This window comes from Salmo salar, chromosome 12, assembly GCF_965601325.2.
Source record: "Salmo salar chromosome 12, fSalSal1, whole genome shotgun sequence".
NCBI classification, from domain to species: Eukaryota; Metazoa; Chordata; class Actinopteri; order Salmoniformes; family Salmonidae; genus Salmo; species Salmo salar.
The window spans coordinates 6,264,165-6,288,266 of record NC_138302.1 but is presented as its reverse complement, the minus strand read 5'-3'; the positions used below and the strand labels follow the sequence as shown (position 1 = coordinate 6,288,266).

Sequence of the window (24,102 nt, the reverse complement as noted above, 5' to 3'; positions counted from 1 at the left end):
CAGAGTTCTAAAAAGTTATAATTTAATTAAAAAGCATTACAACTGACCTACTCTATATTGAAACAGATATACTCAATTCATGTTAAAAAACATTGAGTTCACTTTGTACAATTTGATTTCATGTGGCATACACAAAAATATGAGACAAGTGTTGGAGCACTGTATCTGTTAACTCATTAATTAACTGATGTATTTATGTTAAATATCTCTTTCCACACTGGGAGCAGTGGTAAGGCATTTCCCCTGTGTCTGTTACCTCGTGGTCTTTCAGGTTCCCTAACTGGGTAAATATCTTTCCAAGATATATTTCTCTGCAATGTGGATTCTTTCAAGGCTTCTCTGCGGAGTGTGTCAGCTCATGTTTTTTCAGGTATCTTGACTGTGTGAAACTCTTTCCACACTGGGAACAGGGGTGAGGCTTCTCTTTTATGTGCGTCCACTCATGTGTTTTCAGGCCCCATAACTGGATAAAACTCTTTCCACACAGGGAGCAGTGGAAATGCTTCTCTCCTTTGTGTAATATCTTATGTTTTGTCAGGCCCCCTAACTGAGTAAAACTCTTTCCACACAGGGAGCAGTGGAAGGGCTTTTCTCCTGTGTGAATTCTCTCATGTGTTTTCAGGTGCCCCAACCGGGTAAAACTCTTTCCACAATGTGAGCAGTGGAAGGGCTTTTCTCCTCTATGCATGCTCTCATGTCCTTTCAGGCTCCCTAAATGGGTAAAACGCTTTCCACAAAGTGAACAGTTGAAGGGCTTTTCTCCTGTGTGCATTCTCTCATGTTCTTTCAGGCTCCCTAATTGGGTAAAACTCTTTCCACAATCGGAGCAGCAGAAAGGCTTCTCTCCTCTGTGCCTTCTCTCATCCATTTGCAGGTGCCATAACCGGGTAAAACTCTTTCCACACTGGGAGCAGTGGAAAGGCTTTTCTCCTGTGTGTATCATCTCATGTCTTTTCAGGCTAAATAACCTGGTAAAACTCTTTCCACACTGGGAGCAGTGGTAAGTCTCCTCTCCTGCGTGTATTCCTTCATGCCTTTTCAAGGACCCTAACCGGGTAAAACTCTTTCCACACTGGGAGCAGTGGTGTTGTCTTCCTGGTTTGGACATCTCTGGCCCCTCTGAGTCTGGTCTTTCACCTGCCAAAGAAAAATAGAATGTGTATTTAAAAGAGAGACCTGAATGAAACCTCCATATGATACAACTGTCTTCCTATAAGGTTGAATCCTAATCACATCCCTCAATAACCTGTGGCCAGTTTTCAAACAATTCATAATTTAAAAAAAAGTCTTATAGCAGAGCACTATAATCATAGATATTGAGGCCTACTGTATTTAAATCAATGTCATAAGCTGCATTTGATCCACTGGTAATACTGTTTTGTTGGTGACCCACTCTTTGATGGTAAACACATCTTACATTGTAGCTTTAAAGGGACACTGCGAGATTCTGGCAACGTGTTAGGGCAATGACTGGAAGTCTACAGGTATGCTAGCGGATGCTAGTTAGCATTGGCTAGTGAAACTACCTCTAACTTCCTTCATACTGCACGGCAAAGACATACAAATTATATCCACGAGTTCATCTGACGCTGGGTATGTACAGTGCCTTCAGAGAGTATTCATACCCCTTGACTTATTCCACATTTTGTTGTGTTACAGCCTGAATACAAAATTGATTAAATAAAACATTGTAATTCATCTACACACGATACCCCATAATGACATCACAATACCCCATAATGCCCCCACAATACCCCATATTAACATCACAATACCCCATAATGACAATGTGAAAACATGTTAAAAAAAAATAAAAAAAAAATAAAAAAAAACTAAGTTAGATTATAAATATTGCACTTGTTTTTGCATGGATTCTGCAAATATTTCTTGTCCCGGAATCCTGCTTAAAGGGGAAGTTGACCCACAAACACTTCTGGGTCCTTTACAACACGTGCCTGGCTGTTTGTCAGGATCCCAGGCAGTTTTTAGGTACATTGTTTGAGTATGTAGATCTCTTAATTCCATTTTTGTACTTTAGATGTGTGTATTGTTTTGAATTGTTTGATCTATTTTTTATTTAACCTTTATTTATACAGGTTTTTCTCATTGAGATAAAATCTATTTTTCAAGAGAGACCCGGTCCAATAGCAGCAAGGGGAACAAAGTTTCAGACAAAACAACTTACATACACTAACACAACATTAAACAAAACTATAGACACACATACAGTACAACAATTACATATTACGTCAAAAAAACACAAATGTCTTGACTAAAAAAACAGCGGTCCTAAAGACAGTTACACTCTTCTATGATATTTACATCGATCAAGTGTTTAAACTCCACCAACGAGACTAGATCATCACATTTTAAAATGTTCAGGAGAGAATTCCAGGACCACGGAGCTGAGCAACAAACTATTTCCACCATGACCTGTCCTAATTCTTGGTACTGTTAATCGCAAATGAGAATGGGACCGTAATTGATATTTAATTACCAGCCTGATTAAAAAAAGAACAGCGTTAAAATGGCATTTTACCCCGTATGGCCTTATAAATCAGTGTATACCAGAGTTAAAGTCTACGCAGGGTCAATGACGACCAGTTAACAGCGCTGTAGAGATCACAATGATGTGTTAGACGTTTTTGATTTGTAATGAACCTGAGGGCCACATGATACACTGAATCAAGTGCTCTCAGGGTAGTGGTTGAGGTCTACATATAAATAACATCGCTAAAATCTAAAACCGCCAGTAATGTACATCGTACCAGCTCCTTCCTGGCCTCCAGAGAAAAACAAGCCTTATGCCGGTAATAAAAACCTATTCTCAGCTTGAGCTTCCTTATCAAGTTCTCCACATGAACAGAACATTTTGGGGCGGCAGGTAGCCTAGTGGTTAGAGCGTTGGGCCAGTAACTGAAAGGTTGCTAGATCGAATCCCCAAGCTGACAAGGTAAAAATCTGTCGTTCTGCCCCTGAACAAGGCAGTTAACCCACACACTAAAATATTTGTACACTGACTTGTAGCAATGTAGCAATGACAAGATTAGTAACATGCCTGGCATTTGAAAATACTATGCATTTTGTTTTACCCGAATTCAGAACCTGACTGTCTAGAACCCCATTGGTCGAGCAGGCTGTAATGCGGCGGGAAGATAAAACAGGTCAAAGACCCAAACTTCAAAGTTGACCCACCAGACCTACCTCCCAACATCACCCCGGGGGACACCAACCACCAGACCAACATCTCCCCGGGTGACACCAGACCTACCTCCCAACATCACCCCGGGGACACCAGACCAACATTACCCCGGGGGACACCAGACATACCTCCCAACATCGCTCCCCGGGGGACACCAGACCTACCTCCCAACATCACCCCGGGGGACACCAACCACCAGACCAACATCTCCCCAGGTGACACCAGACCTACCTCCCAACATCACCCCGGGGACACCAGACCAACATTACCACGGGGGACACCAGACATACCTCCCAACATCACTCCCCGGAGGACACCAGACCTACCTCCCAACATCGCTCCCCGGGGGACACCAGACCTACCCCCCAACATCACCCCGGGGACACCAGACCAACATCACCCCGGGGGACACCAGACATACCTCCCAACATCGCCCCGAGGGACACCAGACCTACCTCCCAACATCGCCCCGAGGGACACCAGACCTACCTCCCAACATCGCCCCGAGGGACACCAGACCTACCTCCCAACATCGCCCCGAGGGACACCAGACCTACCTCCCAACATCGCCCCGGGGGACACCAGACCTACCTCCCAACATCGCCCCGGGGGACACCAGACCTACCTCCCAACATCGGCCCGGGGGACACCAGACCTACCTCCCAACATCGCCCCGCGGGACACCAGACCTACCTCCCAACATCACCCCGCCTCATGGCCATAGACATCAGAATGGATAGAATGGGATTGGAACCTCTAACCCTGGTCAACTCATGGGTACACTTGCAATGGCTGCCTGGTGTTGTCATCAAATCAAAGTTTATTTGTCACATGCTTCATAAACAACAGGTGTAGATTAACAGTGAAACGCTTCCTTTCAGGCCCTTCCCGACAATGAGAAGAGAAAGAAAATAGAGAAGTAAAACACATAATAATAAATACACAACGAGTAACGATAACATGGCTGTATACACAGAGTACCAGTACTGAGTTGATGTGTAGGGGTACTAGGTAATAACATGGCTGTAAACACAGAGTACCAGTACTGAGTTGATGTGTAGGGGTACTAGGTAATAACATGGCTGTAAACACAGGGGTACCAGTACTGAGTTGATGTGTAGGGGTACTAGGTAATAACATGGCTGTATACACAGAGTACCAGTACTGAGTTGATGTGTAGGGGTACTAGGTAATAACATGGCTGTAAACACAGGGGTAACAGTACTGAGTTGATGTGTAGGGGTACTAGGTAATAACATGGCTGTAAACACAGGGGTACCAGTACTGAGTTGATGTGTAGGGGTACTAGGTAATAACATGGCTGTAAACACAGGGGTAACAGTACTGAGTTGATGTGTAGGGGTACTAGGTAATAACATGGCTGTATACACAGAGTACCAGTACTGAGTTGATGTGTAGGGGTACTAGGTAATAACATGGCTGTATACACAGAGTACCAGTACTGAGTTGATGTGTAGGGGTACTAGGTAATAACATGGCTGTATACACAGAGTACCAGTACTGAGTTGATGTGTAGGGGTACTAGGTAATAACATGGCTGTAACACAGAGTACCAGTACTGAGTTGTGTGTAGGGGTACTAGGTAATAACATGGCTGTAACACAGGTACCAGTACTGAGTTGATGTGTAGGGGTACTAGGTAATAACATGGCTGTATACACAGAGTACCAGTACTGAGTTGATGTGTAGGGGTACTAGGTAATAACATGGCTGTAAACACAGGGGTAACAGTACTGAGTTGATGTGTAGGGGTACTAGGTAATAACATGGCTGTAAACACAGGGGTAACAGTACTGAGTTGATGTGTAGGGGTACTAGGTAATAACATGGCTGTATACACAGAGTACCAGTACTGAGTTGATGTGTAGGGGTACTAGGTAATAACATGGCTGTAAACACAGAGTACCAGTACTGAGTTGATGTGTAGGGGTACTAGGTAATAACATGGCTGACCAGTACTGAGTTGATGTGTAGGGGTACTAGGTAATAACATGGCTGTATACACAGAGGGTACACAGTACTGAGTTGATGTGTAGGGGTACTAGGTAATAACATGGCTGTATACACAGAGTACCAGTACTGAGTTGATGTGTAGGGGTACTAGGTAATAACATGGCTGTATACACAGGGGTACACAGTACTGAGTTGATGTGTAGGGGTACTAGGTAATAACATGGCTGTAAACACAGGGGTAACAGTACTGAGTTGATGTGTAGGGGTACTAGGTAATAACATGGCTGTATACACAGAGTACCAGTACTGAGTTGATGTGTAGGGGTACTAGGTAATAACATGGCTGTAAACACAGGGGTAACAGTACTGACGTTGATGTGTAGGGGTACTAGGTAATAACATGGCTGTATACACAGAGTACCAGTACTGAGTTGATGTGTAGGGGTACTAGGTAATAACATGGCTGTAAACACAGGGGTAACAGTACTGAGTTGATGTGTAGGGGTACTAGGTAATAACATGGCTGTAAACACAGGGGTAACAGTACTGAGTTGATGTGTAGGGGTACTAGGTAATAACATGGATGTAAACACAGGGGTAACAGTAGTGAGTTGATGTGTAGGGGTACTAGGTAATAACATGGCTGTATACACAGAGTACCAGTACTGAGTTGATGTGTAGGGGTACTAGGTAATAACATGGCTGTATACACAGGGGTAACAGTACTGAGTTGATGTGTAGGGGTACTAGGTAATAACATGGCTGTATACACAGAGTACCAGTACTGAGTTGATGCGTAGGGGTACTAGGTAATGGAGGTAGATATGTACATATTACTAGGAATAAAGTGACAGATAATAAACAATAGCAGCAGTGTGTGTGATGCGAGTCAAAGTTAATGCAGATAGTCCAGGTAGCCATCTGGTTAATTATTTAGCAGTCTTATGGCTTGGGGGTAGAAGCTGTTCAGGGTCCTTTTGGTTCCAGACTTCACACATCGGTACCTCTTGCCGTACGTGATACAATCATTTCCATGGTAATGTAGAATGTTCATTCAAATGATGCTAACAGATGTGGCTCTTGAAATGGAATGTCGTTTTTGTAATGTCAGTTGAGTTGATTCAACAAATCACAGCACAGACTGATGGGAACACTTCCTGCTTTTACTTCCTGCTTTGCTCTAATGGGAACACCCGTTCTGTTCAATGAGGGGATTTGATTTATCTGGCGCCCAGTGAGGCTTGTTTTACAACCTGGTGAAGTTCTGGAACTGGGCTGCCTCCCAGGTCTGAGCCAGCACATGGAGCAATGAGGAGGATTCTGTGGGAAGATCTCAATTGCATACTCCTCACGTCGCCTCTGCTCATCTCCTTCTCAAAACACACATTGGATGAGAGACAGAGGTCCTCTGGATTTCACATCCAATGGGTTTTGAGAAGGAGAGAGGACACAAAGACTATGCAATTGGGATCTTCCCTGCGTTTTACATAAACCCCACAGTTCTCAAACATTGTACCTAGAGATCTACCGTCCTGTAGGTTCTCAATCCAACCCTAATCAAGCCCAGCTGTTGGAGTCAAAATCTACCAGATGGTTGCTCTCTAGGTACATGTTTGTAAATCCCTGGTCTAACTAATGCTGTGTGACACTGTGAATTGCTTAGTAACTGTGTAATTGTTGTTTTATAATAACATTCAATTGTTCATATTTTTTTTAACTACAATGTTATTTCTTGAAAATGTTATTCGTGTAAGACGGTATGAGCCTCAGCTTCCTGGAATCCAATGTAGCTGCTGTTGTGGTCAGGGTAGTTAGATATAACTGCTGCCACCAAAAGCTGGGATGACCCATCGTTGGCCTTGACCTAGATGTTCTCCCCTCAGCATCCACTCCAGGGTGAGGACCGGTCGTTGGCCTTGACCTAAATATTCTCCCCTCAGCATCCACTCCAGGGTGAGGACCGGTCGTTGGCCTTGACCTAAATGTTCTCCCCTCAGCATCCACTCCAGGGTGAGGACCGGTCGTTGGCCTTGAGCTAAATGTTCTCCCCTCAGCATCCACTCCAGGGTGAGGACCGGTCGTTGGCCTTGACCTAGATGTTCTCCCCTCAGCATCCACTCCAGGGTGAGGACCGGTCGTTGGCCTTGACCTAGATGTTCTCCCCTCAGCATCCACTCCAGGGTGAGGACCCGTCGTTGGCCTTGACCTAGATGTTCTGCTGCATCGTCAGTCTGATATTCTACCTCCTCCATTATCGTAATAAACTGGTCCCATTGTTGGTAGAGGTAGACATCTCGTGCAACTGCACCACCAGTCACCGTGCGTTCTGTGTGGCGTAAAGGTGGTCTAGAGTTTTCCCCCTCTGGTTGCACATTTAACATGCTGGTAGAAATTAGGTGAAACGGATTTAAGTTTCCCTACATTAAAGTCCCCGCCCACTAGGATCGCCGTCTCTGGATGAGCTTTTTCCTGTTTTCTTATGGCCTTATACAGTTTGTTGCACCATCCCTTCGGTGAAGCATGGTGGTTAGACCTGAAAATAACTGCCAGCAACGCTCCCCATTCAACCTGACAGAGCTTGAGAGGATCTGCAGAGAAGAATGGGAGAAACAAGTGTGCCAAGCTTGTCGCGTCATACCCACTTAGACTCGAGGCTGTAATCGCTGCCAAAGGTGCTTCAACAAAGTACTGAGTAAAGGGTCTGAAAAGTTATGTAAATGTAATATTAGTTTATTTTTAAAACATTTGCAAAAATTTCTAAAAACCTGTTTTTGCTTTGTAATTATGGGGTATTGTGTGTAGATTGAGGGGGGAAAAAAACAATTACATTTTAGAATAAGGCTGTAATGTAACAAAATGTGCATAAAGTCAAGGGGTCTGAATATTTACTTTCCGAATGCACTGTACATGTTTAGCTTAGATGTGCTCCATTTAAACAGCGGACCAAATTATTCAACTCAGTTTCTCCTTCAAGCACCATCTCTCAATCCGTCCTGTGTGTCGTGCGGCAGCATCACAGTAGTGGAAACCAAGATTGTTCTCAGGGCAGGCCTGGTTGTAGCTAAATATGTCCGAGTCGCATCGGGACAGTTTTAGCATTTTAGCTAACCTAATTCTACTAACCTGCCACGTTAATTATCCTAACCTTAACCTAATTCTACTAACCTGCCACGTTATTTGCACAAACCTACCATGTTAATTATCCTAATTCTACTAACGTGCCACGTTATTTGCGCTATCCTGCAACGTGAATTATCCTAACCTGCTACGAAGGTCACTTATGCTAGTCAAAACCGGCAGACGTGCCATAAGAACAGTCTTGGTTTCCACTAATGCGCCACAGCGCTCTAGGCAGAGACCCCGTTTATAGCTCAGTGGCAGAGACACTGCAAATTGAACTCGGTGAAATACTCCTAAATTGATAGTGCAGTTTCTTTAGTCAATTTTACAGCAGCTACTTCACATGCAAGGGACAGAGCGCAGGCTTTTTTTGCGCCTTTCTCAAATCATCAATAACCTCTAGTCGCATCATGCAGCCCATATATCTTCGGATTTCTAAGACATTCTAAGGTTTGTGTCATTCACAAATAGTTGAGAAATGACTGGAAATCTAGCATCTATGACCTGTTTCAAATGATCCCTTTTACACTCAACATAGTCACTTCATATGCACACTCTCGCTCCGGAATGGGAAAAATATCCTTTCTATTTAGCCAAGTTAAATTATATCCTTCTTATTATAAAATAGTAACAGGAAACAGAGGTTTGGGCACCGCTGACCTAGAATCACTTGGAGTCAGGTTACCGATGTCACTAATACATGAAACAGACATTACAATTCCCGTTTTAAAGTTCCCTGATTTTAAAATGAGTATTTCTGTTAATCATTTAAAAATGTCATTGATTCTTATCCACATGTGGTATAGACATTGTTACCTTCCCACAAGACAAACTGAAAATGTCTCTCACAAACAAGGGAACTAACAAAGAAACTCACTGGGACAACCAAAACCAAAGAGGTGGGGTTGTAGAAGGGGTTCTGAAAGACATCCATGAAAGTTGACACGCAACTAGAAAATGTGCCATAAACAATTCCCACCATGGATGCCCACTGAGGAGAGCCAAACGAAAAGACAAGCCCCCACCAACTTAAGATAGGGAGTAAACAGAAAGCAGAGCTATATGAAACAGGGAAGACACCGGATAAAAGGCTTGGTTTCAGAACTTAAACAGGGAGAGCCAACAAAAGTCATTACTCTCTCAACATCTCTCATGCCAACTGATGAACAGGCCAGCAGGTCTTAAGTATCACCTGGACCAGCACAGGTGAAACACCTTCCGACTAGCGAGATGACAAGCCAGTACGGGTGAAACGCCTTCTGACTAATGAGATGACAAGCCAGCACGGGTGAAACGCCTTCTGACTAATGAGATGACAAGCCAGTACGGGTGAAACGCCTTCCGACTAGCGAGATGACAAGCCAGTACGGGTGAAACGCCTTCTGACTAATGAGATGACAAGCCAGTACGGGTGAAACGCCTTCTGACTAGCGAGATGACAAGCCAGTACGGGTGAAACGCCTTCTGACTAGCGAGATGACAAGCCAGTACGGGTGAAACGCCTTCTGACTAGCGAGATGACAAGCCAGTACGGGTGAAACGCCTTCTCACTAGCAAGATGACAAGCCAGTACGGGTGAAACGCCTTCCGACTAGCGAGATGACAAGCCAGTACGGGTGAAACGCCTTCCGACTAGCGAGATGACAAGCCAGTACGGGTGAAACGCCTTCTGACTAGCGAGATGACAAGCCAGTACGGGTGAAACGCCATCTGACTAGCGAGATGACAAGCCAGCACGGGTGAAACGCCTTCTGACTAATGAGATGACAAGCCAGTACGGGTGAAACGCCTTCTGACTAGCGAGATGACAAGCCAGTACGGGTGAAACGCCTTCTGACTAATGCGATGGATGACAAGCCAGTACGGGTGAAACGCCTTCTGACTAGCGAGATGACAAGCCAGTACGGGTGAAACGCCTTCTGACTAGCGAGATGACAAGCCAGTACGGGTGAAACGCCATCTGACTAGCGAGATGACAAGCCAGTACGGGTGAAACGCCTTCTGACTAGCGAGATGACAAGCCAGTACGGGTGAAACGCCTTCTGACTAGCGAGATGACAAGCCAGTACGGGTGAAACGCCTTCTGACTAATGCGATGACAAGCCAGTATGGGTGAAACGCCTTCCGACTAGCGAGATGACAAGCCAGCACTGTTGAAACTAGAGGTCGACCGATTAATCGGAATGGCCGATTAATTAGGTCGATTTCAAGTGTTCATAACAAATCGGTAATCGGTATTTTTGGACACCAATTATGCAGCAGTTTGGGCCGCCTGACTCGTTGCGAACTGTGTTTAGACTATTTCTTCCTAACAAAGACAGCCAACTTCGCCAAACGGGGGATGATTTAACAAAAGTGCATTTGCGAAAAAAGCACAATCGTTGCACGACTGTACCTAACCATAAACATCAATGCCTTTCTTAAAATCAATACACAGAAGTATATATCTTTAAACCTGCATATTTAGCTAAAAGAAATCCAGGTTACCAGGTGAAATTGTGTGACTTCTCTTGCGTTCATTGCACGCAGAGTCAGGGTATATGCAACAGTTTGGGCTGCCTGGCTCGTTGCGAACTAATTTGCCTGGATTTTACGTAATTATGACATAACATTGAAGGTTGTGCAATGTAACAGGAATATTTAGACTTAGGGATGCCACCCGTTAGATAAAATACGGAACGGTTCCGTATTTCACTGAAATAATAAACGTTTTGTTTTCGAGATGATAGTTTCCGGATTTTACCATATTAATGACCTAAGGCTCGTATATCTGTGTGTTTATTATATTATAATTAAGTCTAAGTCTAACACCTGACTAGCGAGATGACAAGCCAGTACGGGTGAAACGCCTTCTGACTAACGAGATGCCACCAATCAGTGCACAATCACTTTAGCAAAAAGCAGTTTGTGAGTAGTTTCAAAACTAATGAGCTGCTATACAACAGTGAATACACTGACCACAGAACTGTAACAGAAGCAGATTGTAGTCTAATCCACACACCACTGTTCTTACTTGAATCTGAATCTCCCTCTTCTTCTCCTCTCACAGTTCCACTCAGACCCGGTGTTTTCCTGCAGTCGACCAGCTGCACAGACACCCTCTTCAGACCCCACAGTAAGGCAGCAGTGGGAGAGGCACGACCTGGGGACCCTGGGAGAGGGAAAGACATGTCCTGGAAACCACAAAAATAAACAATCAATTTAGGGTGGGAAACACTCTCCTACCTTGATTCCTCTCCTTCTCTGGACTATAAATGCATTGAAGGAGAAAGTCCATGAGGAACCTCAGATCAGAAACACTCCTACCTTGATTCCTTGGTTCCTCATTCTCTGGACCTCCTGCTATAAATGCATTAGAGGAGAAAGTCCAATCAGAATCACCTGTATTTGCCAGAAACATTCACATATATCAGTATTTGAATGAACCTCAAATATTCTCCTCCAATGCATTAATAGAAGGAGGTCCAGGAACCAAGGAAGGACTGTTGAGAACCAGAAACACTTTGTGACTGGGATGTACTCACACCACACCCCCTCTGCTCTGGGGTGTGGCACTCTGGAGCCGACTCTGCTTTCAGCCTGTTGCTAGGAAACCAATCCTTGTCTTTCACGTCCCATTCGTTGTCGCAGTGAATAGAATCCTCATCACCACCAAACTGTCTGGGATTCACGGGTACCACAGTAGATACATCCTGTACCTTTCTGATGTCCTCCTCCACTGTAGAGCCCTGGGAGGGCCAGAAAACTGCATATTGCCTCGTTTTTGGATCTGTAAAAGGGAAGAGGTTTGACTACCGGTAAAAACAAAGGGTGTAGCTTGCTCTCTACCATCATGATTTCAGACATATCACTCATCCTAGGATCTTCCCTCTGGAGAGCAATAGACAAGCGAACTCTGAATACAAACTAAAGGAAAATAAGTAAATAAGCTTTTAAAAAAAGTACAAAAAAATTATGAGGTCAATAGAATAAGCCCAATAATGACAACAACAACAACAAACTAAACAAAAAAAAACACGTCTTAATACGCTGTGATCAAAATAAATACAAAATAATCATGTTTTTGAAAGCTTATTTAAGACTGCACCCCAGACATGTATGTGGGGTGTATTGAATGTTATAATGGCAGGATGAAATTGGAGTTGATGCTTGAAGTCAATGTTTTCTACTGGTTATGCTCTTTTCAGTCTACCGACACATGTATATATTTTTTTTTACAATTTAAAACCAGCAACGCATAGTTTTCCCCCTGTTTTTTTAAGACAATACTCACCAGTGTTAATCGGATCTTCTGTCTCCTCCTCTTTCACTCCAAAAGGTTCTCTTCTTTCAATGTTATGGACTCCTCCTTCCCTCCAAAAGGCTCTTCTTTCAATGTGATAGAGGAAGCCATCTCCTTTTTCATTCTGAAAGCTTCTACCCTCTTCCACTGTGACAGCCTGTATTCCCTCTTCCTCTTTCACAACAAACGGTATTTCCCCTCCTATCCCCGTGATAGCCTCCTCTTCCTCCTTTTTAATTCGAAATGCTTCTTCCATTCCTATCACTGTAATATCCTCCTCTTCTTCTTCTTTCACAACAATGTTCATCCCCAGAGCTGCTTTCTCCGTCCAGCAGACCTCTTCATTAGCAGGAGGAGAGTAGCTTTGTGAGCTCATTGTCAGGGATGTTAGCTAGCTAGCTATCATTAGCGACTACCCTAGTGCTAGGCTCGGTAACACATTTGCAAATTTAACACGCAAATTACGTTTAAATGAAATAGTAGATACTTTAACAGAACTGTGTTTAAATCACTGGGATGGATTTGTGTAGCTACACAAACATGGTGTACAGAGCTTCAATGTTTCTATTTCTTGTCGGTTAGCAAGCTACCGAGGTGGTTGAGCGGTGTTGTTGAAGAAGCGTCCAAAGCAGTCGGTCGTCACTAGTTACCACAGCCACAAAGTCATAAACCCCAAACATTTCTACAATTTATCTTCTTCAAATTTGATTTCAACCTTAACCCTAACCACATTGCTAACCTTATGCCGAACCCTAAATGAACACCAAAAATAAAATGTTTGATTTCATGAATTTTTCGATATAGCCAATTTTGACTTTGTGGCTGTGGTAACTAGTGGAAACCCGTGTGTCCACTACATCGTACGTCACGCGAGAAGCATCACCTGAAAAACTCACTTCGCCATCTGCTGACTGGAGTGGGTAACGCAGTTTATAAAAAGATTCACTACATCGTTTTTTTCTGGCAAACATTATCATTACAAATAACTCCAAATAAGGAAATGTGTCTTCCTCTTTTTGAACCTGTTGGACTGTATATGTTGAGGGTTTCCTTCATGTGTTCATCTCCCAGTAATCGAAAGGTTGCAAGTTCAAATCCCCGAGCTGACAAGGTAAAAATCTGTCGTTCTGCCCCTGAACAAGGCAGTTAACCCACTGTTCCTAGGCCGCCATTGAATATAAGAATTTGTTCTTAACTGACCTACTTAAAAAAGACACAGATGACAGACAGGTAGGATCCAGGTGAGGTGGTTTAATGCTGATTCACACAGAGCAGGAACAGCACAGTGATGGGCTAAGGTGGTTTAATGCTGATTCACACAGAGCAGGAACAGCACAGTGATGGGCTAAGGTGGTTTAATGCTGATTCACACAGAGCAGGAACAGCACAGTGATGGGCTAAGGTGGTTTAATGCTGATTCACACAGAGCAGGAACAGCACAGTGATGGGCTAAGGTGGTTTAATGCTGATTCACACAGAGCAGGAACAGCACAGTGATGGGCTAAGGTGGTTTAATGCTGATTCACATGGAATAGCACAGTGATGGGCTAAGGTGGTTTAATGCTGATTCACACAGAGCAGGAACAGCACAGTGATGGGCTAAGGTGGTTTAATGCTGATTCACACAGAGCAGGAACAGCACAGTGATGGGCTAAGGTGGTTTAATGCTGATTCACATGGAGCAGGAACAGCACAGTGATGGGCTAAGGTGGTTTAATGCTGATTCACATGGAGCACGGAGGGCAGGGGGCTGACCGGGCACAGTGATGGGCTAAGGTGGTTTAATGCTGATTCACATGGAGCAGGACCAGCACAGTGATAGGCTAAGGTGGTTTAATGCTGATTCACACAGAGCAGGAACAGCACAGTGATGGGCTAAGGTGGTTTAATGCTGATTCACACAGAGCAGGAACAGCACAGTGTATGGGCTAAGGCACTAATGGCTTGACAATTGTTTTAACCAAGAGTATGTATGGTTCTGAAAGTAAAATGGGACTTCACTAGTTTGGACAATACAGCCTGACAACGTGGCTGTGACTACACTAGTTTGGAAGATACAGCCTGACAACATGGCTGTGACTTCACTAGTTTGGAAGATACAGCCTGACAACATGGCTGTGACTACACTAGTTTGGACGATACAGCCTGACAACATGGCTGTGACTACACTAGTTTGGACAATACAGCCTGACAACATGGCTGTGACGTTACTAATGAAAGATTAACGAGATGCTGCCACACAGCAGTAGAAGCAGCAGTCATCTTCACCCAACTGAATAAACATCAAGGGTTTTTCTTTATTTTTTATATTGTAGAATAATAGTGAAGACATCAAAACTATGAAATAACACATTTGGAATCATGAAGTAACCAAAAAAGTATCATCACAGCGCTTGATGGTTTTTGCGACTAAACTTGAAGAAACTTTCAAAGTTCTTGACATTTCCCGGATTGACTGACCTTTATGTCTTAAAGTAATGATGGACTGTTGTTTCTCTTTGCTAATTTGAGCTGTTCTTGCCATAATACGGACTTGGTCTTTTACCAAATAGGGCCATCTTCTGTATACCACCCCTACCTTGCCACAACACAACTGATTGGCTCAAACGCTATAAGAAGGAAAGAAATTCCACAAATTAACTTTTAATTGAAATGCATTCCAGGTGACTAGCTCATGAAGCTGGTTGAGAGAATGCCAAAAGCGTGCAAAGTTGTCAATCAAGGCAAAGGATGGCTACTTTGAAGAATCTGAGATATATTTTGATTTGTTAAACACTTCTTTGGTTAATACATGATTCCATGTGTGTTATTTCATAGTTTTGAAGTCTTCACTATTATTCTACAATGTAGAAAATAGTAAAAATAAAGAAAAACCCTGGAATGACTGGTACTGTACATATTAAAATATTTGGGGGATTGGAAATTATGCAGACAATTACATTGATTGAAGCTTCAATCTATCTGCAATATTAAAGCTGATCTACCACCCCCCAAAAAATGTATACAAAAATAAACATAAATCATCAGTGGGTCACCAACTTAAATGTAAAGAATGGAGCCAATGCATCACATGTAAATATCACTTGATTATCAGAGGGGTGTATTATGACATCAGATAGAACTACTCAGACATTCCAAATATCACTTGATTATCAGAGGGATGTGTTATGACATCAGATAGAACTACTCAGACATTCCAAATCAGGCTTCATCCATATCATGAAGGTGGATATTGATCAAACACCTGCTGCTAATTCAAACCAGGCCACTGGGCACAGACGTCAGTTCAACATCTAGTTTCTATTTACATTTGTTTGAGTTGTCAACTAAAGTGAATTCAACATGAAAACAACAAAAACGTCACTCGCTATTGGATTTAGTTTGCAAAGTAGGTGAAAAAAAGACCTTATGTTGATGGCTTTTTGGAAATTCAGTTTTCCACATTGATCTAACGTCATCTCATGGATTTTTTTATTGTTGTTGAAATGTGGAAACAACGTTCATATAACCAGTTTTGCCCCGTGGGAGGCTTGTAAATACCCCAGGGAAGTCTAATGATGAACTCTTCATTGAGACAATGATGTTTGCTGCTTGCCTATGGCATAAACAAAAAACATTCTCAATCAAAAATGTAAGAGGAGCACACAATGCATGTTTTGTCAGATTCTCATGACTTTTAATTGACTGTGATGAGGAATGTCTTCCCACAGTCTGAGCATTGGTAAGGCTTCTCCCCTGTAAGTATGTCTTCCCACAGTCTGAGCATTGGTAAGGCTTCTCCCCTGTAAGTATTTGCTCATGAGCTTTCAGGTTTCCTAACAAGGCAAAACTCTTTCCACACTGGAAGCAGTAATGAAGCTCATGTCCTATGTGTGTCCTCTCATGTGTTTTCATGTTCTTTAACTGGGTAAAACTCTATCCACACTAGGAGCAGTGGTAAGACTTCTATCCTGTGTGTCCCCTCTCATGTCTGTTCAGGCCCCCTAACCGGTTAAAACTATTTCCACACTGAGAGCAGTGATGAGGTTTCACCCCTGTGTGTGAAATGACTTTTCAGGTTAGATAACCGGTAAAACTCTTTCCACACTGTGAGCAGTGGTAAGGCTTTTCTCCTGTATGTATTCTCTCATGTTCTTTTCGGGATCCTAACCGGTTAAAACTCTTTCCACACTGGGAGCAGTGGAGTTGTCTTTGTGCTTTGGATATTTCTGGCTTTGGTTTCTCCGAATCTGGCCTTTTCCTGCCAAATAAAAAAGTATTTATTTCAAGAGAGACCTCAACAAAATCTCCACATGGTACAAGCTTCTTGCTATGAGTTTGAATCCTAATCAGTTCCCTCAATAACCTGAGGCTAGTTTCAACATTTCATCATATAAAAAAAAAAAGATTTTAAAAACAAGTGACGTTGTAGAGCTCCAACTCTAATCTTGCTGTTTTTAGGCTGAGCAGAGCTCTATAATAATAGATCATGTCATGTTTATAGGCTGAGCAGAGCTCTATAATAATAGATCATGTCATGTTTATAGGCTGAGCAGAGCTCTATAATAATAGATAATGTCATGTTTTTAGGCTGAGCAGAGCTTTATAATAATAGATAATGAGAACTACAGTATTTCAATCAATGACATTGGCTACATTTGATACATTGTTAATAATGTTTTGGTGGCCCACTGATGGTAAACATCTTACAGTGTGGCTTTAAAACCTCAAGACTACAGTGCCCAAATTCAGGCACTAGATTTCATGGTAATTAGTGATATGTTTACATGACTTATTTTATTAATTTCCCATTAATTCATTTTACATTAATACTTATGTAAATGTATCAGTACTTTTATTTTGTATACATTTGCAACAATGTCTAAATACCTGTTTTTGCGGTCATTATGGGGTATTGTGTGTAGATTGCTGAGGGAAAAAATGATTAAATCAATTTTAGAATAAGGCTGTAACGTAACAAAATGTGGAAAAAGTGAAGGGGTTTGAATACTTTCTGAAGCCACTGTATAGGTGCTCTACAGTAGGGTTGGGCAATATGGCTAAAATATCATATCACTGTATTTTTTTGAATTTTTGACGTATGACGGTATTTTATGTATATGAATAATACAAATTCGAAATGTTCTTTATGAGTAGTGTGTGACCCTGGGGTAGCAACACATTTATTCTAAGTGATTTCAAATGGGTCTTTATCCATTCTGATAGTTTTATACTGTTCAATTAGAACATCAATTTCTGCATTTCCTGCACTCATTTGAGATCATGCCACGTAGGGCTGCACATTGCTGGCAAACATTCTAGGACTTATTTTTAACTAAATGTTGCAATTGCGATTTAACTTGCTATTTAGATCAAAACACTTGGGTGAACTGTTGGAATTATGGAAATAGAATGATTATATTTAGAATACAATAGTGGGCAATACAGTGATGGTAAAATAATGATTATTCTAATTCTGCACTTTGAATACAATTCTGTTTGACATGACAACGAATGAAAATGCCAGGGAGGAGCTTTTGTGACAGGGTAGGAACCTAAGTGTTGGTCAGTGTTTTCTAGGGGACCCTATAATCTACATTAAATGTTTTCTCTTAGCTACTTCATGTAGCTAACATATTAATCGTTGGCTATTCTTCTTTGATTTAGAAGCTACTGTTGCACAAACATGATGATTTAGGTCTACACCATCACTGGTATCAAGCTGTATAGCTAGCTACGTTTACTCTGACTCAGTACATTCATTGGCTAGCTGGCTAACTAGCGAATAGCGGCTAACACGATTTACTGACGACTTGCCAAGACAAGACAAACTAGCTGTTTGCAGATGTAACACAAACTAATAGTGTAATTATAGAACGCTAGTGGATTTGTATTAAGAAGCAAAGTGGAAACAGCATCGTTGTCATCAATATTGTTGCATGTGCTGCATTGACCAGGCAGACTGAACTCAAGCGTCTCGTGGTCGAGGAACAACAAATGTGTGCCTTGAGTGACTGGGCGGGGCTAGGTCTGTGTGGAAAGTGGCATGGAGAGAGAGATTTTTGTAGATGACTCAAGTAACGGAAGTAAATTATAGAAATGGACGCTTCTATTCAGCCACAAGAGCTTTAGTGAGGTCGGCCACTGATGTTGGGCGATTAGGCCTGCCTTTGCAGTAGTGGTTGAGAGCAGGGCTCTGTGCAGGCCAGTCAAGTTCTTCCACACCGATTTTGACAAACCATTTCTGTATGGACCTCGCTTTGTGCATAGGGACATTGTCATGCTGAAACCAGAAAGGGCTGTTGCCACAAAACTGAAATCACAAAATTATCTAGAATGTCATTGTATGCTGTAGCGTTAAGATTTCCCTTCCCTGGAACTAAGGGGCCCAGCCCGAACCATGAAAAACAGCCCCAGACCATTATTCCTCCTCCACCTAACTTTAAAGTTGGTACTATGCATTGGGGCAGGTAGCATTCTCCTGTCATCCGCCAAACCAAGATTTTCCCATCGTACTCCCAGATGGTGAAGCGTGATTCATCACTCCAGAGAATGCGTCTCCACCGCTCTGGAGTCCAAAGGAGGCAAGCTTTCCACCAATCCAGCCGACGCTTAGCATTGCGCATGGTGAACTTAGGCTTGGCTGCGGCTGCTCGACCATTGAAACCCATTTCACAAAGCTCCCAGACAAACAGTTCTTGTGCTGACGTTGCTTCTAGAGGCAGTTTGGAACTCAGTAGTGAGTGTTGCAGCCGAGGACAGAGGATTTTTACGAGTTATGCGCTTCAGCACTGTTGTTGCTCCTAGACGTTTCCCCTTCACAATAACAGCACTTACAGTCAACATTTTACAAACTGACTTGTTGGAAAGGTGGCATCCTATGACGTTGAAAGTCACTGAACTCTTCAGTAAGGCCATTCTACTGCCATTGTTTGTCTATGGAGATTGCATAGCTGTGTACTCGATTTTATAAAACTGTCAGCAACGGGTGTGGCTGAAATAGCCGAATCCACTAATTTGAAGGGGCGTCCACATACTTTTGTTGAGAGAGGACTAATGACTTGTAAAGGGCATAGGGCTAGACCCACTCCTTTCAGGTTGATGAAGTGAAAAAATCCATATCCACTCATTTGAAGGGGCGTCCACATACTTTTGTATATCTACAGTATTTGTAGGATGCTTACTTTGAATAACTAATGTGTAATATAAAAATATATACAGTTGAAGTCGGAAGTTTACATACACTTATGTTGGTGTCATTAAACCTTGTTTTTCAACCACTCCACACATTTCTTGTTAACAAACTATAGTTTTGGCAAGTCGGTTAGGACATCTACTTTGTGCATGACACAAGTAATTTTTTAAACAATTGTTTACAGAGAGATTATTTCACTTATAATTCACTGTATCACAATTCCAGTGGGTCAGAAGTTTACATACACTAAGTTGACTGAGCCTTTAAACAGCTTGGAAAATTACAGAAAATTATGTCATGGCTTTAGAAGCTTCTGAAAGGCTAATTGACAACATTTGAGTCACCTGTGAATGTATTTGAGGCCTACCTTCAAACTCAGTGCCTATTTGCTTGACATCATGGGAAAATCAAAGGAAATCAGCCAAGACCTGAGAAAAATTATTGTAGACCTCCACAAGTCTGGTTCATCCTTGGGAGCAATTTCCAAACGACTGAAGGTACCACGTTCATTCTGTACAAACAATAGTACGCAAGTATAAACACCACGGGACCACGCAGCCATCATACCGCTCAGGAAGGAGACACATTCTGTCTCCTAAAGATGAACGTACTTTGGTGCGAAAAGTGCAAATCAATCCCAGAACAAGAGCAAAGGACCTTGTGAAGATGCTGGAGGAAACAGGTACAAAAGTATCTATATCCACAGTAACACGAGTCCCCTATATCGACATAACCTGAAAGGCCGCTCAGCAAGGAAGAAGCCACTGCTCCAAAACCACCATAAAAAAGCCAGACTACGGTTTGCAACTGCACATGGGGACAAAGACCGTACTTTTTGGAGAAATGTCCTCTGGTCTGATGAAACAAAAATAGAACTGTTTGGCCATAATGACCATTGTTATGTTTGGAGGAAAAAGGGGGAGGCTTGCAAGCCAAAGAACACCATCCCAACCATGAAGCACGGGGGTGGCAGCATCATGTCGTGGGGGTGCTTTGCTGCGGAAGGGACTGGTGCACTTCACAAAATATATGGCATCATGAGGATGGAAAATTACGTGGATATATTGAAGCAACATCTCAAGACATCAGTCAGGAAGTTAAAGCTTGGTCGCAAATGAGTCTTCCAAATGGACAATGACCCCAAGCATACTTCCAAAGTTGTGGAAAAATGGCTTAAGGACAACAAAGTCAAGGTATTGGAGTGGCCATCACAAAGTCCTGACCTCAATCCTACCGAAAAATTTGTGGGCAGAACTGAAAAAGCGTGTGCGAGCAAGGAGACCTACATCCTGACTCAGTTACACCAGCTCTGTCAGGAGGAATGGGCCAAAATTCACCCAACTTATTGTGGGAAGCTTGTGGAAGGCTACCCGAAACGTTTGACCCAAGTTAAACAATTTAAAGGCAATGCTAGCAAATACTAATTGAGTGTATGTAAACTTCTGACCCACTGGGAATGTGATGAAATAAATAAAAGCTGAAATAAATCATTCTCTCTACTATTATTCTGACATTTCACATTCTTAAAATAAAGTGGTGATCCTAACTGACCTAAGACAGGGAATTTTTACTAGGATTAAATGTCAGGAATTGTGAAAAACTGAGTTTAAATGTGTATGTAAACATCCGACTTCAACTGTACATATATATATATATATATATATATATATATATTTAAAGCATCAGTGAGGAAATGTGTAACATTTTGGCCTTACCCAGTCCTCCTTTAAGAAATTGTTGTGTTTAATCTATAGATGCTACAGTCCTCCTCTAAGACTCCATAATGTTTCATCATTCGATACTACAGTCCTCCTTTAAGACTCCATCATGTTTCATCATTAGATGCTACAGTCCTCCTTTAAGACTCCATAATGTTTCATCATTAGATGCTACAGTCCTCCTTTAAGACTCCATAATGTTTCATCATTAGATGCTACAGTCCTCCTTTAAGACTCCATAATGTTTCATCATTAGATGCTACAGTCCTTCTTCAAGACTATATAGACCTTAACATGATGCATTACAGATCTCTTGAACAGAGATGCCTTTGAACAATGTCCATGATGTAGCCATGCCTCTGGTGGAGTGAGTCATCAAGCGTTCGGGAGGTGGCAGACCCTTGCTATTATAAGCTACAATAGCCTCCACTACCGAATGGGATAAACACGGGTGAGAAATGGGCCTCCCTGAGTGGGGAGGTGCCCAACAGACAAAGAGCTTGATTGCTCTATTAGAGCTCTGGTCCTGTCCATGTAAACTCAGCAAAAAAATTCAACGTCCTCTCACTGCGTTTATTTTCAGCAAACTTAACATGTGTAAATATTTGTATAAACATAAGATTCAACAACTGAGACATAAACTGAACAAGTTCCACAGACATGTGACTAACAGAAATTTAATAATGTGTCCCTGAACAAAGGGGGGGGTCAAAATCAAAAGTAGCATTCAGTATCTGCTGTGGCCACCAGCTGCATTAAGTACTGCAGTGCATCTCCTCCTCATGGACTGCACCAGATTTGCCAGTTCTTGCTGTGAGATGTTACCCCACTCTTCCAGCAAGGCACCTGCAAGTTCCCGGGAATTTCTGGGGGGGATGGTCCTAGCCCTCACCCTCCGATCCAACAGGTCCCAGACGTGCTCAATGGGATTGAGATCCGGGCTCTTCGCTGACCATGGCAGAACCCTGACATTCCTGTCTTGCAGGAAATCACGCACAGAACGAGCAGTATGGCTGGTGGCATTGTCATGCTGGAGGGTCATGTCAGGATGAGACTGCAGGAAGGGTACCACATGAGGGAGGAGGATGTCTTCCCTGTAACGCACAGCGTTGAGATTGCCTGCAATGACAACGAGCTCAGTCCGATGATGCTGTGACACACCGCCCAAGACCATGACGTACCCTCCACCGGAGTAAAGCTCATTCTTTTTGGCGATAAACACGAATCTGACCATCACCCCTGGTGAGACTCGTCAGTGAAGAGCACTTTTTGCCAATCCTTTCTGGTCCAGCGAAGGTGGGTTTGTGCCCACAGGAGACATTGTTGCCGGTGATGTCTGGTGAGGACCTGCTTTACAACAGGCCGACAAGCCCTCAGTCCAGCTTCTCTCAGCCTATTGCAGACAGCCTGAGCACTGATGGAGGGATTGTGCATTCCTGGTGTAACTCGGGCACTTGTTGTTGCCATCCTGTACCTGTCCCGCAGGTGTGATGCTCGGATGTACCGATCCTGTGCAGATGTTGTTACATGTGGCCTGCCACTACGAGGACGATCAGCTGTCCGTCCTGTCTCCCTGTAGCGTTGTCTTAGGCGTCTCACAGTACGGACATTACAATTTATTGCCCTGGCCACATCTGCAGTCCTCATGCCTCCTTGCTGCATGCCTAAGGCACAGTCACGCAGATGAGCAGGGACCCTGGGCATCTTTCTTTTGGTGTTTTTCAGTGTCAGTAGAAAGGCCTCTTAAGTGTCCTAAGTTTTCTTAACTGTGACCTTAATTGCCTACCGTCTGTAAGCTGTTAGTGTCTTAACGACCGTTCCACAGGTGCATGTTCATTAATTGTTTGTGGTTCATTGAACAAGCATGGGAAACAGTGTTTAAACCCTTTACAATGAAGATCTGTGAAGTTATTTGGATTTTTACAAATTATCTTTGAAAGACAGGGTCCTGAAAAAGGGACGTTTCTTTTTTTGCTGAGTTTAGTAACCAAAAAAGTGTTAAACAAATCAAAATATATTTTATATTTGAGATTCTTCAAAGTAGCCACCCTTTGCACACTCTTGGCTTGTGGATGATTCCCCAGTAGCTTGTGAAGGATTCCCCAGTAGCTTGTGAAGGATTCCCCAGTAGCTTGTGAAGGATTCCCCAGTAGCTTGTGGAGGATTCCCCAGTAGCTTGTGGAGGATTCCCCAGTAGCTTGTGGATGATTCCTCAGTAGCTTGTGAAGGATTCCCCGGTAGCTTGTGGAAGATTCCCCAGTAGCTTGTGAAGGATTCCCCGGTAGCTTGTGGATGATTCCTCAGTAGCTTGTGGAGGATTCCCCAGTAGCTTGTGGAGGATTCCCCAGTAGCTTCTCTTCTCTCCCTCTCTATTTCTCTCTCCTCTCTTTTCTTCTCTCACTCTCTCTATTGTCGAGAACTTTTCTGTAATTCAATATGATTTTTGTTTGTCTATCTTGTGTCTTTGTCTACATGTTTACAACAAGCAATGAGAAGATATCAGAACAGAAACGTTGGGGAATAATAACAATGTACGGGGTACATTTGTATTGTAGTGAAGCCGTCTCTATAGTAATGCAAGGTCTCTTTCATAATCATGTGAAACGTCAATTACTGTGGAAATGCTGGGATG

The 24,102-nt window shown here is 42.8% G+C and overlaps 1 protein-coding gene across 1 annotated transcript; it reads right to left on the bottom strand.

Annotated features, from left to right (window-relative positions):
* LOC145859382 (uncharacterized) lies at positions 1–12,063 on the bottom strand. Its single transcript, XM_082958499.1, has 3 exons — positions 11,821–12,063; positions 11,310–11,469; positions 1–1,137 (listed from the first exon to the last, which is right to left on the bottom strand). The coding sequence occupies exons 2-3, from the start codon at positions 11,464–11,466 to the stop codon at positions 329–331; spliced, it is 966 nt and encodes a 321-aa protein (XP_082814625.1). The 5' UTR covers positions 11,467–11,469; positions 11,821–12,063; the 3' UTR covers positions 1–328.
* Positions 12,064–24,102: the final 12,039 nt, after the last annotated feature.

Bases quoted from the DNA above. Each gene is read 5' to 3' on its own strand.
- LOC145859382 (XM_082958499.1), bottom strand. From the start codon at position 11,466: ATGTCTTTCCCTCTCCCAGGGTCCCCAGGTCGTGCCTCTCCCACTGCT. The intron at 1,138-11,309 runs GTAAGAACAGTG...TTTCTTTGGCAG, and splicing joins AGAGGGAGATTCAGATTCAA to GTGAAAGACCAGACTCAGAG.